The sequence below is a fragment of the Oncorhynchus clarkii genome, chromosome 6, assembly GCF_045791955.1.
Source record: "Oncorhynchus clarkii lewisi isolate Uvic-CL-2024 chromosome 6, UVic_Ocla_1.0, whole genome shotgun sequence".
NCBI classification, from domain to species: Eukaryota; Metazoa; Chordata; class Actinopteri; order Salmoniformes; family Salmonidae; genus Oncorhynchus; species Oncorhynchus clarkii.
The window spans coordinates 8,537,650-8,556,849 of record NC_092152.1 but is presented as its reverse complement, the minus strand read 5'-3'; the positions used below and the strand labels follow the sequence as shown (position 1 = coordinate 8,556,849).

At 48.3% G+C, this 19,200-nt stretch overlaps 1 protein-coding gene across 1 annotated transcript in view; it reads right to left on the bottom strand.

Moving 5' to 3' along the window:
* LOC139410590 (histone cell cycle regulator a) overlaps positions 1–19,200 on the bottom strand; it is a 43,346-nt gene that overhangs the window by 6,667 nt on the left and 17,479 nt on the right. The window contains exons 17-20 of the mRNA XM_071155889.1: positions 12,996–13,097; positions 12,720–12,868; positions 9,078–9,239; positions 4,454–4,512 (exon numbers count right to left, since the gene is read on the bottom strand). Coding sequence (XP_071011990.1) covers positions 4,454–4,512; positions 9,078–9,239; positions 12,720–12,868; positions 12,996–13,097 — 472 coding nt within the window. The remainder of the gene's footprint in view (positions 1–4,453; positions 4,513–9,077; positions 9,240–12,719; positions 12,869–12,995; positions 13,098–19,200) is intronic.

Below are 19,200 nucleotides of genomic sequence, written 5' to 3'. Positions count from 1 at the left end.
GACTTCCTGTAGTGCTCCGAGGTTTGCATAGAGCGTATGAGGGAAAGGACTGGACACATGAGATTAGTTCACTCATCCTCCGAATTCTGGAAAGGATGGGGGCAGTAGGCCACCAATTCAATGGTTTGATTGATGTGAAGGGGTGATAAAACCCTTAGGTAAAAAGGCTGGATTGAGCCATAAGGTCGCACCTAGGTCATCTGCCTTCTATCGTAGGTAGACCGGGCTCATAAAGAGCTCACTCACGTTTCGCTGATGAAATAGCTAAAGAGGAAGGCTCCTCTGCATGCTTGAAAGGAAGTTACGTCCGAGAACCCGATCAGTAGAGGGTCGGGCACTTCAGATGCCACACCCATAGCTGGTCTGGGCTGGGATGCCATAACCTGCATTCCAACTGAACGCAGCTCCTGTCTGTGAGGGAACTGCCATGGCTAGGGGGGGGGTCAGAGGCCCTCTGGCTATGTGTGGGCTAAGGTGTCCAAGCCCAGGGGGCTCTTGAACTCTGAACAAGGTGGTAGACTTCTTGTCGCGGGGGAACGGCAGCGGTTTGGAACAGCACGAGAACCTGTTCGCCTCATAACAAACATCCCACTGCTCCCTCTGGTTCTCTGCTCAGCCGCGGGCCGAAGAGCAGTCTGTTCTCTGTTCATGAACGCAAACGCCTGAAGAGATGCGTCATTCAGGTTGCAGAAGTCCGGGTCTGCGCGCTGCGGCTGGAGCATCCTGTTCTGTGCTAACGTGAGCACAGAGGTCTGGGGCAGACGTCACATCTTTCAGGGCTTCATCTAGAGAGAGCATTAGCTCTGCTATGCATTCATCCACCTTAGGCATAGGGTCCAGCCCATGTTGTTTTGCGTCGCGCATGGCAGATAGCGTCCTACTGTCCTTGCCATGGTGGGCAAGGGCCCGCGGGTCAGACCAGCATCTCCGAAGCTCCTTAAGAGGCGGCAGGGTAGCCTAGTAGTTAGAGCATTGGACTAGTAACCGGAAGGTTGCAAGATCAAATCCCAGAGCTGACAAGGTACAAATCTGTCGTTCTGCCCCTGAACAAGGCAGTTAACCCACTGTTCCTAGGCCGTCATTGAAAATAAGAATTTGTTCTTAACTGACTTGTCTAGTTAAATAAAGGTAAAATAAATACATGTAAAAAATAACAGACGGTGAAGGTGGCATACTGAACGGTGTCGCTGCCTGGGCCTTCTTAAAGAATGGGTTAGCTGCGGGGGGCTGGTGCTTGAGGGTCATCAAGCTCCAGCCTAGCTAAGGCAGCACGCAGGACTGTGCATAGTGAGGCAGAGCTTCCTTATGACTCCTCCTCCTTTGGCATTGAGACTGAATAGATCCACAGTGGTTGGCTCCACAGTGGTTGGCACCTCCCTCATCATGTTGGGCGTGTCGTCATCCTGGTCACTACAGTGCTGGTTGGATGCCCAAGTGGACAGCAGATCATCATCTCAGCTATCCGAGTCCTCTGTTGCGTCCCCTATACGGCAGTGTGCGAGAGGGGGCCCGACTCGGGGGCTTGAAGGAACGCAAAAGCGTTTTTAGTAGCTCCTTCTTAGAAGAGAAGGAATCAGCCTTCTGTTTGAGGCTTTTATTTAAAAAAATATATATATTTTTTTTTACAGTGGTTGGGGGGGGGTTGCCATCGGTTTTGTTTTTGGTGGCCCTGGGTGGGTCCTGGCGAACAACACTGGTAAATGATTTGTGAAAACCAGGCCCTCTTCGCTTCCCTCACCTTCACAGGCAGGATGGTGCAGTTAACGCAGGGGTCAGACAGATGGCCAACGGATCATGTCTTTAACCTGTAGTTCAGCTCCACAAGAAGAAATATGTGATGCGGTGTTCTCGGAGCTCAGAATGTAAACAAAATAAATCATAAAATATAAATATTTCTTATACAATACACTGATTCATCAAATTAACTAATATAATAGTAACCGAAGACTGTATTACAACAGCTACCACAATACACAGAAAGGGTAGAGAGCTACAATAATCTGGCAGGCGATGTAAACATGGCTGGAATATGAGCTGTAACATATTTAAATGTATGCTTATTTATGCGAAATACGCACGAATGGCAGTCATTTAGTAAGGCAAGCTGACAACACACAGTGGCAGCTAGTTTAATAAACTGGCAAGATTGCTTGTGTGGCTAGCTTGTGATACCAAGCGTGTGTAGCTAGCCTGTGACACCAAGCGTGTGTAGCTAGCGTGTGATAACAGGGGAGAGGGATGCCTAGGGGAGGCAAACTGAATCGCATGTCATACAGCTGGCTAGGCTAACAAACTTTCATAGATGTGGTTATCTAGGAAAGTGACCCGTTCGAGTTTTATATAGAGTCTTGGCCAAAAGTTTTGAGAATGACACAAATATACATTTTCACAAAGTCTGCTGCCTCAGTTTGTATGATGGCAATTTGCATATACTCCAGAATGTTATGAAGACTGATCAGATGAATTGCAATTAATTGCAAAGTCCCCATTTGCCATGCAAATGAACTGAATCCCCAAAAAACATTTCCACTGCATTTCAGCCCTGCCACAAAAGGACCAGCTGACAGCATGTCAGTGATACTCTCGTTAACACAGGTGTGAGTGTTGACGAGGACAAGGCTGGAGATCACTCTGACATGCTGATTGAGTTTGAATAACAGACTGGAAGCTTCAAAAGGAGGGTGGTGCTTGGAATCTTTGTTCTTCTGTCAACCATGGTTACCTGCAAGGAAACACGTGCCGTCATCATTGCTTTGCACAAAAAGGGCTTCACAGGCAAGGATATTGCTGCCAGTAAGATTGCACCTAAATCAACCATTTATCGGATCATCAAGAACTTCAAGGAGAGCGGTTCAATTGTTGTGAAGAAGGCTTCAGGGCACCCAAGAAAGTCCAGCAAGCGCCAGAACCGTCTCCTAAAGTTGATTCAGCTGCGGGATCGGGGCACCACCAGTACAGAGCTTGCTCAGGAATGGCAGCAAGCAGGTGTGAGAGTATCTGCACGCACAGTGAGGTGAAGACTTTTGGAGGATGGCCTGGTGTCAAGAAGGGCAGCAAAGAAGCCACTTCTCTCCAGGAAAAACGTCAGGGACAGACTGATATTCTGCAAAAGGTACAGGGATTGGACTGCTGAGGACTGGGGTAAAGTCATTTTCTCTGATGAATCCCCTTTCCGATTGTTTGGGGCATTCGGAAAAAAGCTTGTCCGGAGAAGACAAGGTGAGCGCTACAATCAGTCCTGTGTCATGCCAACATTAAAGCATCCTGAGACCATTCATGCGTGGGGTTGCTTCTCAGCCAAGGGACTGGGCCCACTCACAATTTTGCCTAAGAACACATGAATAAAGAATGGTACCAACACATCCTCCGAGAGCAACTTCTCCCAACCATCCAGGAAAAGTTTGGTGACGAACAATGCCATTTCCAGCATGATGGAGCACCTTGCCATAAGGCAAAAGTAATAACTAAGTGGCTCAGGGAACAAAACATCGATATTTTGGGTCCATGGCCAGGAAACTCCCCAGACCTTAATCCCATTGAGAACTTGTGGTCAATCCTCAAGAGGCGGGTGGACAAACAAAACCCCGACAAACTCCAAGCATTGACTATGCAACAATGGGCTGCCATCAGTCAGGATGTGGCCCAGAAGTTAATTGACAGCATGCCAGGGTGAATTGCAGAGGTCTTGAAAAAGAAGGGTCAACACCACAAATATTGACTCTTTGCATCAACTTCATGTAATTGTCAATAAAATCCTTTGACACTTATTAAATGCTTATTAATTAATTATTAATTAATTAATTATACTTCAGTATCCATAGTAACAGCTGACAAAACTATCTAAAGACACTGAAGCAGCAAACTTTGTGGAAATTCATATTTGTGTCATTCTCAAAACTTTTGTGCACGACTGTAGTTGAAGGATGACTAACGTTAGTGCCCGGTGGCCTTGATAACGAGCACAGCAGTGGAGGATATCTTGACAAGATTAGCACCGGAGTATGGTGGCCAACACACACACTAGCTGGTGGGCTAAATCAACACAAGACAAGGAAGCCCCGAAATCCTCAGATAAAAGGGATAGGTTGGGGAGAGCTGTCACACAGCCTTGGAGGGCGAATTTCACGCTCTGATCCACAGGTCTCAGGCTGTTGGTCACAGACTGACAGGACACACAACTCACACAGAGTTTAGTTTACCATACTGTGGGACCTGGGAAGATGCAAACTGAAAAACAGGAGCAGTGGTCCAGTCCATTTGCGTGATATGCTATGCTAACTTTGGGAGAAGTAACAAGACAGTGTTCTGACGTATATATGAACCACAGGCCCCCCCCCCACGCTTTCACGTAACCGGCAGGACTCTGTTGTTGATACTCAACCTGCGCTGGGATATAATCCATACGTTCAACCGTACTGACGGTCTGAAAGGTTTGAAGTAGAACTCCTCTCACCTGATAAAATGGTCTGCAAAGATTCATTCTTCACCACGGCACTCTGTTTTTGGACATCCCTGAAGAAGAAGAAGAAGAAGAAGGAGAAGGTGGAGAAGACAGAACACGTCTCAATTATTTTTAATTAAAAATTTATTTTTATTTTATTTAACTAGGCAAGTCAGTTAAGAACAAAATTCTTATTTACAATGATGTACTCAATGTATGGCCCTGTCCAGAAACAAACAACCCCTAGCCTCTGAACACCCTAGACACTTGAGGAGATCTGACAGGATTTGATAGGTGTAAGCAATGTGTCATTCTTCCTAGCCTATCAGAGAGCAAGTCTGCGATATCACCATATTGCTGCGGTAGATAGCCTAGCCGTTAAGAGCGTTGAGCCAGTAACCGAAAGGTAGCTGGTTTGAATCCCCGAGCGGACGAGGTGACGACGTGCGATTCACTTAACCTTAACTGCTCCAGTAAGTCTCTGTGGAGAAGAGAACCCGCTAAACTACCAAAACATTTCAAATGTTCACACTTCACACAAATGAAAAGTGTCAAGGGACTAGGGGTTGTCTCTAGTCTAAAATACAAGGTGTGGCGAGTCAGGAGTGATCGCCGTCGCTAGTGACCCCAGAGTATGGGAGTCGTGTTAAGCAGTCGGAAATCCCACACTCATCGCTCACCTAGGTGAATAGGCTACGTGGCCTACCTAGGTGATAAGGCTACGTGGCCTACCTAGGTGATAAGGCTACGTGGCCTACCTAGGTGATAAGGCTACGTGGCCTACCTAGGTGATAAGGCTACGTGGCCTACCTAGGTGATAAGGCTATGTGGCCTACCTAGGTGATAAGGCTGTGGCCTACCTAGGTGATAAGGCTATGTAGCCTACCTAGGTGATAAGGCTATGTAGCCTACCTAGGTGATAAGGCTATGTGGCCTACCTAGGTGATAAGGCTATGTGGCCTACCTAGGTGATAAGGCTATGTGGCCTACCTAGGTGATAAGGCTATGTGGCCTACCTAGGTGATAAGGCTATGTGGCCTACCTAGGTGATAAGGCTATGTGGCCTACCTAGGTGATAAGGCTATGTGGCCTACCTAGGTGATAAGGCTATGTGGCCTACCTAGGTGATAAGGCTATGTGGCCTACCTAGGTGATAAGGCTATGTGGCCTACCTAGGTGATAAGGCTATGTGGCCTACCTAGGTGATAAGGCTATGTGGCCTACCTAGGTGATAAGGCTATGTGGCCTACCTAGGTGATAAGGCTATGTGGCCTACCTAGGTGATAAGGCTATGTGGCCACTGCGTTAAAACAAACAGATTTTATCTCTAATCCATTGATGATCAGATGCTTTAATTATAACTGTGGCCCTGTTGCTCTCACATCTTAACAGTTCATTGACAACTTTAGCACTCCTCTTTTTTTAAACAACAGCCTATATAGAACCCCAAACGTCTCTGATGCTGCTGCGTGGGCTCATTGGTTGTCTTGTCATCAATTAACACAGGTGGTGACCTATTTCTTGTTTGACTCATATTCAACACCTCTGCACATTAGTGGTAGGGTGGTGGGGTGGTGGGGTGGTGTGGTGGTAGTGGGGTGGTGGGGTAGTGGTGTGGTGGTGGTGGTGGTGTGGTGGGGGTGTGGTGGTGTGGTGGGGTGGTGGTGTGGTGGGGTGGTGGTGGTGTTGTGGTGGTGGTGGGGTGGTGGTGGTGTTGTGGTGGTGGTGGGGTAGTGGGGTGGTGGGGTAGTGGGGTGGTGGGGTAGTGGGGTGGTGGGGTAGTGGGGTGGTGGAGTAGTGGGGTGGTGGGGTAGTGGGGTGGTGGGGTGGTGGTGGTGGGGTAGTGGGGTGGTGGGGTAGTGGGGTAGTGGTAGTGGGGTGGTGGTGGGGTAGTGGGGTGGTGGGGTGGTGGGGTAGTGGGGTGGTGGGGTAGTGGGGTGGTGGTGGTGGTGGGGTAGTGGGGTGGTGGTGGTGGTGGGGTAGTGGGGTGGTGGGGTAGTGGTAGTGGGGTGGTGGTGGGGTAGTGGGGTGGTGGTAGTGGGGTCGTGGTGGGGTAGTGGGGTGGTGGGGTAGTGGTGTGGTGGGGTAGTGGGGCGGGGTGGTAGTGGGGTAGTGGGGTGGTGGGGTGGGGTGGTGGGGTAGTGGGGTGGTGGGGTAGTGGGGTGGAGTAGTGGGGTGGGGAAGTGGGGTAGTGGGGTGGTGGTGGGGTGGTGGGGTGGGGTAGTGGGGTGGGGTAGTGGGGTGGTGGGGTAGTGGGGTGGTGGGGTAGTGGGGTGGTGGGGTAGTGGGGTGGTGGTGGGGTGGGGTAGTGGGGTGGTGGGGTAGTGGGGTGGTGGGGTGGTGGGGTAGTGGGGTGGTGGGGTAGTGGGGTGGTGGGGTAGTAGGGTGGTGGTGGTGGGGTAGTGGGGTGGTGGGGTAGTGGGGTGGTGGGGTGGTGGTGGTGGGGTAGTGGGGTGGGGTAGTGGGGTGGGGTAGTGGGGTGGGGTAGTGGGGTGGGGTAGTGGGGTAGTGGTGGGGTGGTGGGGTAGTGGGGTAGTGGGGTGGTGGGGTAGTGGGGTGGTGGGGTAGTGGGGTGGTGGGGTAGTGGGGTGGTGGGGTAGTGGGATGGTGGTGGTGGTGGGGTAGTGGGGTGGTGGGGTAGTGGGGTGGTGGGGTAGTGGGGTGGTGGGGTGGTGGTGGTGGGGTAGTGGGGTGGTGGGGTAGTGGGGTGGTGGTGGTGGGGTAGTGGGGTGGTGGTGGTGGGGTAGTGGGGTGGTGGGGTAGTGGGGTGGTGGTGGTGGGGTAGTGGGGTGGTGGGGTAGTGGGGTGGTGGTGGTGGGGTGGTGGGGTAGTGGGGTGGTGGTGGTGGGGTAGTGGGGTGGTGGGGTGGTGGGGTAGTGGGGTGGTGGTGGTGGGGTGGTGGGGTAGTGGGGTGGTGGTGGTGGTGGGGTAGTGGGGTAGTGGGGTGGTGGGGTGGTGGGGTGGTGGTGGTGGGGTGGTGGTGGGGTAGTGGGGTGGTGGGGTGGTGGTAGTGGGGTAGTGGGGTGGTGGGGTAGTGGGGTGGTGGGGTGGTGGGGTAGTGGGGTGGTGGGGTGGTGGTGGTGGGGTAGTGGGGTGGTGGTGGTGGGGTAGTGGGGTAGTGGGGTAGTGGGGTGGTGGTGGTGGGGTAGTGGGGTGGTGGTGGTGGGGTAGTGGGGTGGTGGGGTAGTGGGGTGGGGTGGTGGTGGGGTGGGGTAGTGGGGTGGTGGGGTAGTGGGGTGGTGGTGGTGGGGTAGTGGTGGTGGGGTAGTGGGGTGGTGGGGTAGTGGGGTGGTGGGGTAGTGGGGTAGTGGGGTGGTGGGGTAGTGGGGTGGTGGGGTGGTGGGGTAGTGGGGTAGTGGGGTGGTGGGGTAGTGGGGTGGTGGGGTAGTGGGGTGGTGGGGTGGTGGGGTAGTGGGGTGGTGGGGTAGTGGGGTGGTGGGGTAGTGGGGTGGTGGGGTAGTGGGGTGGTGGGGTAGTGGGGTGGTGGTGGTGGGGTAGTGGGGTGGTGGTGGTGGGGTAGTGGGGTAGTGGGGTGGTGGGGTAGTGGGGTGGTGGGGTAGTGGGGTGGTGGTGGTGGGGTAGTGGGGTGGTGGTGGTGGGGTAGTGGGGTGGTGGGGTAGTGGGGTGGGGTGGTGGTGGGGTGGGGTAGTGGGGTGGTGGTGGTGGTGGGGTAGTGGGGTGGTGGTGGTGGGGTAGTGGGGTAGTGGGGTGGTGGTAGTGGTGGGGTGGTAGTGGGGTGGTGGTAGTGGGGTGGTGGTGGGGTGGTGGTGGGGTAGTGGGGTGGTGGGGTAGTGGGGTGGTGGGGTAGTGGGGTAGTGGGGTGGTGGGGTAGTGGTAGTGGGGTGGTGGTGGGGTAGTGGGGTAGTGGTAGTGGGGTGGTGGTGGGGTAGTGGGGTGGTGGGGTAGTGGGGTAGTGGTAGTGGGGTGGTGGTGGGGTAGTGGGGTGGTGGGGTGGTGGGGTAGTGGGGTGGTGGGGTGGTGGTGGTGGTGGGGTAGTGGGGTGGTGGTGGTGGGGTAGTGGGGTAGTGGGGTGGTGGTAGTGGTAGTGGTGGGGTGGTAGTGGGGTGGTGGTAGTGGGGTGGTGGTGGGGTGGTGGTGGGGTAGTGGGGTGGTGGGGTAGTGGGGTGGTGGGGTAGTGGGGTAGTGGGGTGGTGGGGTAGTGGGGTAGTGGTAGTGGGGTGGTGGTGGGGTAGTGGGGTAGTGGGGTAGTGGTAGTGGGGTGGTGGTGGGGTAGTGGGGTGGTGGGGTAGTGGGGTAGTGGTAGTGGGGTGGTGGTGGGGTAGTGGGGTGGTGGGGTGGTGGGGTGGGAGGCTGAATAAATACAACAATAGGTCTAATTAAAAGAACAGTGATGAAGGAAGTGATGAAGGAAGTGATGAAGGAAGTGATGAAGGAAGTGATGAAGGAAGTGATGAAGGAAGTGAAAAATGCTGGGCAGAGCATGACCAGAGCATGGCCAGAGCATGGCCAGAGCATGGCCAGAGCATGACCAGAGCATGACCAGAGCATGACCAGAGCACCTAGGGGTAACTTCCCATCAGAGCAGCAGCCTAGATGGTGCATCTCAATAGGTTTTGTCACTGTCAATACGGGTGTGTGTGTGTGTGTGTGTGTGTGTCACGGAGCTCTCTCTCACCAGACAGACAGGGTGGCGCAGGCGGTCAAGGCCATGACGTAGAAGCCTGAGCAGTGCAGGGCGGACATGGGCGCGGGCAGCAGGATGGCGGGTAGTAGGCGGCGGCCACACGCCGAAAACACAGACAACATGCGGTCCTCGCACGCCACTGCCACCACATCACTGGGGGAGGAGAGGAGGAGAGAGACATGCCTTATTTACTACGGTGTAAATAAAGCTTTAACGGTTGCTCATTACCACAGTTGGAATGGAAGCTAAATCCCCCTATAAAAACTCCAAAGACATTAAAGCTGAGAACCGCATTAGTGGAAGCAGCACCACCGGCAGCCCCAGGGCATATTGTTATGGTTTACTTTGTTAACCCATTACAGTCGAAGCCCCGTCGAAAGGAAGTGTGTTCTCAAGTGCCTCTCCTATATCTGAGATAAGATCAGCAAACATTTGTTTCTACTAAGCTATATGGATATTTTTTTTTAAAAGAAGGTCATACCAAGGATCATCATGTTATTTGATTTAGAATTTTAAGACCCCCTTGAAGGATAACAATAACAAACAAAAAATTATTTGAAGAAAATGTTTATTTCGTTTCTTTGACCTTACTGATATTAGCCCGTACAAACGCATTGAAAAACAGATTCACTACATGGAACAATAGATAGTTCCCCCCCCAACAACAAAAAAATCGAAAGGAAGTTTGTTCTGAAGTGTAGGTCCTATATCTGAGCGATATAAGAAAGATCAGAAAACACACATATATATATATATATATATATTTTTTTTTTACGGGTATTTAACCCCTTATTTGGGGCTAAACAGTCTCCATATCTACTTCCATTCATTTGTTCAACTAGAGCAAAACATGCATCTGTTTGTGACAGTCTCACCTTTCCACAGAGGCCCAAACTGTTCCCTACAGACAGAAGTTGTCAGATTGGCTGTACCAACTTCAGACGAGTCCTAAGACTCTTGTGGGGGGGGGGGGGGGGGGGGGACACCATTGACCCCGAGAGTCTCATCTTTTCATAGAGGGGTCGTAATAGTTTAGGCCGAACCGTTTGGATGCCTTTGTGAGAACATGTCTCATGGTCAGACATATACATATGTCACTTTTCACCGCAGAAAGTACAACGTGGGCGGATGCACTGACAGATTGTTATGGGGATGTTTTTATTATGCTAATTATACTGAACAGGAGTGGCGTATCAAGAAGCTGATTAAACAGCATGATCATTACACAGCAGCACCTCGTGCTGGGGGACAATAAAAGGCCAGTTGTGTCACACAACACAATGCCACAGATGTCTCAAGTTGAGGGAGTGTGCAATGGGCATGCTGACTGTAGGAATGTCCACCAGAGATGTTGCTAGAGAATTACGTGTTCATTTCTCTCCCATAAGCCACTCCAATGTCGTTTTAAAGAATTTGGCAGTACATCCAACCATCCTTACAACCACAGACCACGTGTAACCACGCCAGCCCAGGACCTCCACATCCGGCTTCTTCACCTGCGGGATCGTCTGAGACCAGCCACCCAGACAACTGATGAAACTGAGGAGTATTTCTGTCTAATGAAGCTCTTTTGTGGCTGTCCTGGCTCCCCAGTGGGTGAGCCTGATTGGCTGGCCTGGCTCCCCAGTGGGTGGGCCTATGCCCTCCCAGGCCCACCCAAGGCTGCACCCCCACCCCGTGTCATATGAAATCCATAGATTAGAGCCTCATTTATTTATTTCAATTGATTGATTTGCTCATATGAACTGTAACTCAGTAAAATTGTTGAAATGATTGCATGTTGCGTTTATATTTTTGTTCCGTATAGATTTCCGCAGGGGCACGGACATCGACTCGAGGAGGTTAAACAGAGAAGAGGAGCTATAAAAAAATCTGCTGTTCAATCACAAGTGCAATGACGTCCCCCAAAAATATTAGTTTGAAGTAAAGTCTTTGTTGTAGTAATACCGCAAACGGATATAGCAGTTTCATTGCTACGGATTCCAGCTTTTACCCTTCACACTCGTACCTGTATACAGGTTGAAAATGACAGATTTGGGCACTAATAAGCTCCGAAATCAAAACGTAGTGGCTGTACAGTAACATTCTATAAATGACATCAGAGCTCAGTGTCTGTACAGTAACATGTTATAAATGACATCATAGCTCAGTGACTACAGTAACATGCTATAAATGACATCATAGCTCAGTGTCTGTACAGTAACATGCTATATATGACATCATAGCTCAGTGACTGTACAGTAACATGCTATAAATGACATCAGAGCTCAGTGTCTGTACAGTAACATGTTATAAATGACATCATAGCTCAGTGTCTGTACAGTAACATGCTATATATGACATCAGAGCTCAGTGACTACAGTAACATGCTATAAATGACGTCATAGCTCAGTGTCTGTACAGTAACATGCTATACATGACGTCATAACTCAGGCTCTGCACTTCACAGCTCTGTATGGGTTTTGACTGACAGATGTTCTGAACTTGAGCACCTCAAGCCACAAGAAGTGGTCACCATCCCTCCCACTAATTTGGCAACGTCTGCTTTTTCTGTTGTCTGAGGGAAATGCTGTAAATGAAGAGGACTCTATGTATTTTCAAAGATGAGACATTGAGGATCAGAATAAATACCACGGATGTGATACAAGCCAAACACCTGTGAGTCCAAATGTGTACTTCACATTTCCATATCATTAAACTAATATATACAGTGTCACCGTTTATGATCACTTTGTTTGATGTATAGTTACAAGATGACATGGCGTCATACCCTGGGTTGTTTTGAACAAAATGAGCCCGTTTGTCTATTGTGAAGAAAAATCGCTGCGGAACAAGGCGCCTGAATACACCCATGATTATTTTCTATGTGCACCAAAATTATGATCCGTTTGCATTGTGAAAGCCTGACACGAAGATAATATTTTATAAACGAGTCATGTTGGCAATAGAACAAAGCTTTCAAATGACGCCCACCTGAACCAGATAGCGATTTATAAAGCGGGACGTTTCTGGAAACAACCGTAACTGTGTGATTGAGGGAGACGCAGAGCTGTGTTCCAAACAAAACAAATGCAAGTGTGCTCTTAGTTCCTCAACGGCACAGCTAGGAGAGTTTTAAAAAACAGCTTATAGTTGAAGACTGTTCCTTGAGTCATAAAAGTGCATTGAAATGACTTAGGACCTGTGCACACTTTGTAGAGGTGTGTGGCCTCTTGGAGAGACCAGTCCTCTCACTCAAACACGGGTCATTTTTTTTTGTCTCGAGTTGCACCTACCCCAATATTATTATCATGTTACTGAATGTATCCAGAGTATTTTCAGATTTCGTTATCAACAAATGGGGTGAAAAGTACAGTAAATGTAAAATACACATAAAATCAACCGTGTAATGTTTGGATTTAGTCGTGTCAGGTGAACTGTTGTGTCCTCAACTTTGGTCTAATGCTTTTCTCAATCTTCAAACTGTTCCCTTTCAATTGGTTGTTTATGCTTTTCATATTTATTCTGGAAGAAACACTTCAATTTAGCTCTATCCACATTAGGCCAATTCCTACAAGTGTAAAGTATTAAGACAATAGATAACTACCATTAATACTACTAGACGTGTAGAACCTCCCTCCCCCTACTGCTTACCTGCTGCCCGCTGCAGTGATGACTCGGCTGGGCAGCAACGTGTCCCACTCCCTGCCCTCCCTGGAACAGCGTAGCTGGCTGAGTTTGGCTCCGGACACCGCAGAGACGTCGTTCTCCACCTCCAGGTACACCGGGGGCTCCGTACTGACCTACAAACATACACAATATGGCGGAAAGAGAGCACATCCCCGACTAGCATCCATTGTACTCATCATGACTCCGTCTATGACCATGTGGGTTGTTTAGCCACAACTGAAGAGTGATGTAATAGCATACCTGAAGAGTAAACGCTTTCTGCGGTGTGGGAGTGGGCAGTTTGAGGACAGCCACGGGGATAGCAACGACGCAGCAAGGCTCCTTCTCTGATGAAGGGGTAGCCTACAAGTGTGCAGTTGGGGAAAGAAGAAAAAAAGAAAATGCAGAAATGTCCCTGGTCAAAAGTCCCCACATTATAATTGGAAGAGAAAACTCTAACATAGCCTGTAAGATAGAAAGGTGACTCCAAACACACGTTAAACTAATAGCAGCGGTTTAAACAAAAAAGTTGGCAAAAATGTATGTCCAAGTCAAGAAAGTGTACCAGCAGCTAGCGGTACTAAACTGGTCCTAAACAATGTCTTTTCAAAGCCCGTTAGGTACTATTGTAAGCGTTATTAGCACCAATGAGTGCAAATGGGAAGTTCACATGCTATTGGAGTTTTTAGAAGTTCCGAGTGGGAAATTTCACTTCAATAGCTAGGTTTCCTTCAAATTTGCATTAAAAAAAACGACACCTTTTCCCACCAGAAGTTTCCATCAAACTGACTCGTGTTGATAAGGCAGTGCCTGATGACGTAATGCACATACAATTAAAATAAAACACGTTTGCGCTTCAGTTGTCACGTACCAACAACAACAACAAAAATACACAAATGTAATGTGTTTTAGCTCATGCTCTCAAGACCATAGCTGGCTGATAAAGTAGACAGGTTCAGTTATTAAACTGATCAAAAATATAAAAACGCAACAATGCAACAATTTCAATGATTTTATGGCGTTACAGTTCATATGAGGAAATCAGTCAGTTGAAATGGATTAATGAGGCCCTAAATCTAAGGATTTAAGATGATTGGGCCTCACAGCGGGCCTCAGGATCTCGTCATGGTATTTTTGCGTATTCAAATTGCCATCGATAAAATGCAATTGTGTTCGTAGTCCGTAGCTTATGCCTGCCCATACCATCAGCCCACCACCACCACGGGGCACTCGGTTCACAACGTTGACATCAGCTAACCGCTCTCCCACACAACGCCATACACGTGGTCTGCGGTTATGAGGCCAGTTGGACGTACTGCCAAATTCTCTAAAACGACATTGGAGGTGGCTTATGGTAGAGAAATGAACATTCACTTAACTGGCAACAGCTCTGGTGGACATTGTGTGGCCTTTTATTGTACCCAGCACAAGGTGCACCATTGTAATGGGCATGCTGTTTAATCAGCTTCTTGATAAGCCACACCTGTCAGGTGGATGGATTGTAAACAAATTTGTGAACAACATTTTAGAGAAATAAACTTTTTGTGCGTACGGAACTTTTATTTCAGCTAATGAAACATGGGGCCAACACTTTACATGTTACATTTTATATTTTTGTTCAGTGTATTATGAAATGGATAAGAGAAAGATCATTTTTATTTGTTCAATGGCAGCTAAGCACCGATCGTCATTGCATTTAACTTAAGACCCTCAATATTTATTGGAAAAGAGAATCAAGCTCATCACCGTGCACTTTAACCTCATTGCGAACTTCATCACAACTTATAGCCTATTATAAACTGGGTGGTTCGAGCCCTGAATGCTGATTGGCTGACAGCCGTATACCACGGATAAGACAAAACATTTATTTTTACTGCTCTAATTTCATTGGTGACCAGTTTGTAATAGCAATAAGGGACCTCGGGGGGTTGTGGTATATGGCCAATATACCACGGCTAAGGGCTGTGTCCAGGCACTCCGCGTTGTGCATAAGAACAGCCCTTAGCCGTGGTATATTGGCCATATACCACACCCCCTTGTGCATTATTGCTTAAATAAAGTATGCATTACATTTTCAAGTCGTAGTGGGAGGCCCAGAGAACATAGCATTTCGTGACTGCAAATTTACCTCGACATGGTTATTCTAGAAGAAAAAAATTGCGCAAGAAATCATTTCCACTGCAATTGGTCACATAACACATTTTACAGACACAAATATATCCCACCAAGTCTAACGAACAAACCGCCTGTCGACATTTCTAAAATACTAACGACACTTCCTGTTTCCATCACAGCCGTCGTGATTTATTTTTCTACGCAATGTGGATGGAAACGTGGTTAAGCATCATCCAACTCTACAAAAGAGAATCTAGGATACATTTTTGTTACCCGAGTTGCGACATTTCACCAACGACCTTTCACCTTTTTAACCAAAAGTTGCAAACATTCATTATTGACAATTATAAACTCATCAATGGGGATAATATAGATAAATAGTCTAACCATATTGTCAAAGTTAAGCAAGCTAACTTCATTATTTGCAATATTAGCAAGCCTATCAAGCTAGCTAAAATCTTCTTGGTTGAAGAATAAGAATTGATCTGACCTCAAAACCACGTGCAAAAATGTGTTTATTCAGTTGTTGCTAGAGATATTAATTAATAGATTGAAATGCAGTACCAGTCAAATGTTTGGACACACCTACTCGTTCAAGGGTTGTATAATAATAGTGAAGACATCAAAACTAATGAAATAACACACATGTAGTAACCATAAAAATTGTTAAACAAATCAAAATATATTTTATATTTGAGATTCTTCAAAGTAGCCACCTTTAGCTTTGATGAGAGCTTTGCACACACTTGGCATTCTCTCAACCAGCTTCATGAAATAGTCAACTGGAATGCATTTCAATGAACAGGTGTGTCTTGTTAAAAGTTCATTTGTGGAATTTATTTTACATAATGCGTTTGAGCCAATCAGTTGTGTTGTGACAAGGTATGGGTGGTATACAGAAGATAGCCCTATTTGGTAAAAGACGGTGACTCGATGGGCAGACCGCACCACCCTCTAATGAACCCTGTGGTTGTGGGCAGTGCAGTTTCCGTACCAGGCAGTGATACACAATTAAGAGCGTCCTGTCATGCTGTATCTGTAAAAGTTTGTGCGGGTCTTAGGAGCCAAGCCAAATTTCTTCAGCCTCCTGAGGTTGAAGAGGCACTGTTGCACCTTTTCAGATCGTCAGTGATGTGTACACAGAGGAACTTGAAGCTTTTCATCTTCTCCACTGCGGTCCCATTGATGTGGATAGGGGCGTGCTCACACTGCTGTTTCCTGAAGTCCACAATCAGTTCCTTTGTTTTGTTGACGTTGAGAGAGAGGTTATTTTCCTGGCACCACTCCACCAGGGCCCTCACCTCCTCCCTGTAGGCTGTCTCGTCATTGTTGATAATCAGGCCAACAACTGTGTTTTCGTCAAACTTGATGACCGAGTTGGAGGTATGCGTGGCCAGGCAGTCATGGGTGAACAGGGAGTACATGAGGGTGCTGAGCACGCACCCTTATGGGGGCCCTGTGTTTGAGGATCAGCGAAGTAGAGGTGTTTCCTGCCTTCACCACCTGGGGGCGGCTCGTCTAGAAGTCCAGGACCCAGTTGCACAGTGCAGGGTTCAGACCCAGGGCCCTGAGCTTAATGATGAGCTTAGAGGAAACTATGGTGTTGAATGCTGAACTATGGTCAATGAACAGCAGTCTTACATAGGTATTCCTCTTCTCCAGATGGGATAGGACAGTGTGCAGAGTGATGGCGATTGCATTGTCTGTGGATCTATCGGGGCGGTAAGCAAATTGAAGTGGGTCCAGGGTGTCTAGTAAGGTTGAGGTGATATGATCCTTAGCTAGCCTTTCAAAGCACTTCATGCTGACAGAATTGAGTGCTACGGGGCAATAGTTATTTTGTTCAGTTACCTTTTCTTTCTTGGGTACAGGAACAGTGGTGGACATCTTGAAGCAAGTGGGGAGCAGGCTGCGCCGGTGGTACTGTGTTATCCTCAAAGCGGGCGAAGAAGGTGTTTAGCTTGTTCGGGAGCAAGAAGTCTGTCTGCGACGTGGCTGTTTTTCCCTTTGTATTCACGGCTGTGAATATAATCGTAGAGAATTCTCTTTGGACGTAATACGTTGGCATTTGATTGTGAGGTATTATAGGTCGGGTGAACAAAAGGACTTGAGTTTCTGTATGTTACCACAATCACACCAGGTGTCATTCAACATACCCCCCTGCCTTTCTTCTTCCCGGAGAGTTCTTTATGCCTGTCTGCACGATGAACTGAGAACCCAGCTGGCTGTATGAACGGGGACAGTATATCTAGAGAGAGCCATGATTCTGAGATACAGAGTACGTTACAGTCCCTGATGTCTCTCTGGAAGGAGCTCCTCGCCCTGAGCTCGTCTACTTTATTGTCCAGAGACTGAACATAAGCGAGTAATATACTCGGAAGGAGTGGATGTTGTCGGACTAGAAGTCCACTCCGAAAACCTCTTCTCCTCCGGCAGCATCTTGGAGCAGCCTCTGGGGTAAGTTCAATTGCCCTGGGAGGTACGAACAAAGGATCCAATTCGGGAAAGTCGTATTCCTGGTGAGATACCGCCGCTCTGATATCCAAAAAGTTATTTCCGGCTGTATGTAATAACACAAAAAAAAACATTCTGGGCAAATAAAGGAAGAAATAACACACACACAAAAAAAATAAAAAATACTGCAAAGTTGCTTAGGAGCTAGAAGCAGAGCTGCCATATCTGTCGGCACCATTATGGTCGAATTGCTGCAAAGAAACCACTACTAAAGGATACCAATAAGAAGAAGAGGCTTGCTTGGGCCAAGAAACACGCGCAATGGACATTAGACCGGTAGAAATCTATCCTTTGGTCTGATGAGTCCAAATTGTAAAATGTTGGTTCCAACCGCTGTGTCTTTGTGAGACACAGAGTAGGTGACCGGATGTCCCACGCATGTGTGGTTCCCACCAGGAAGCATGGAAGAGGTGTGATGGTATGGGTTTCTTTGCTCGTGACATTGTGATTTATTTAGAATTCAAGGCACACTTACCCAGCATGGCTACCACAGAATTCTGCACCATCCCAATCTGGTTTGCGCTTAGTGGGACTATCATTTGTTTCAACAGGACAATGGCCCAACACACCTCCAGGCTGTGTAAGAGCTATTTGACCAAGACAGAGAGTAATGGAGTGCTGCATCAGATGACCTGGCCTCCACAATCACCCGACCTCAACCCAATTGAGATGGTTTGGGATGAGTTGGACCACAGAGCGAAGAAAAAGCAACCAACAAGTGCTCAGCATATGTGGGAATTCCAAGAGTGTTGGAAAAGCATTCCTCGTGAAGCTGGTTGAGCGAACACCAAAAGTTGTCATCAAGGCAAAGGGTGAATACTTTGAAGCGTCTAAAATATATTTTGATTTGTTTAAAACTTTGATGTCTTCACTACTATTCTACAATGTAGAAAAACCCTTGAATGAGTAGGTGTCCAAACTTTCGACTGGTACTGTAGATCTTCATTGTCAAGGGTTTAAACACTGGTTCCCATGCTTGTTCAATGAACCATGAACATGCACTTGTAGAACGGTCGTTAAGACACTAACAGCTTACAGACAGTTGGCAATTAAGGTCAGTTATGAAAACTCAGGACACTAAAGAGGCCTTTTTACTGACTCTGAAAAACACAGGGTCCCTGCTCATCTGCGTGAATGTGCCTTAGGCATGCTGCAAGGAGGCATGAGGACTGCAGTTGTGGCCAGAACAATGAATTGCAATCTCCGTACTGTGAGACGCCTAAGACAGCGCTACAGGGAGACAGGACGGACAACTGATCATCCTCACAGTGGCAGACCACGTGTAACAACACCTGCACAGGATCGGTACATCCGAACATCACACCTGTGGGACAGTTACAGGATGGCAACAACAACTGCCCGAGTTACACCAGGAATGCACAATCCCTCCATCAGTGCTCAGACTGGAGAGAGAGGCTAGAGCGAGGGCCTGTAGGCCTGTTGTAAGGCAGGTCCTCACCAGACATCACCGGCAACAACGTCACCTATGGGCATAAACCCACCATCGCTGGACCAGACAGGACTGGCAAAAAGTACTCTTCACTAACGAGTCACGGTTTTGTCTCACCAGGGGTGATGGTCGGATTCGCGTCTATCGTCGAAGGAATGAGCGTTACACCGAGGCCTGTACACTGGAGCGGGATCGATTTATAGGTGGAGGGTCCATCATGGTCTGGGGCGGTGTGTCACAGCATCATCAAACTGAGATTGTTGTCATTGCAGGAAATCTCAACGTGTGTGTTACAGGGAAGACATCCTCCTCCCTCAAAAGGTACCCTTCCTGCAGGCTCATCCTGACATGACCCTCCAGCATGACAATGCCACCAGCCATACTGCT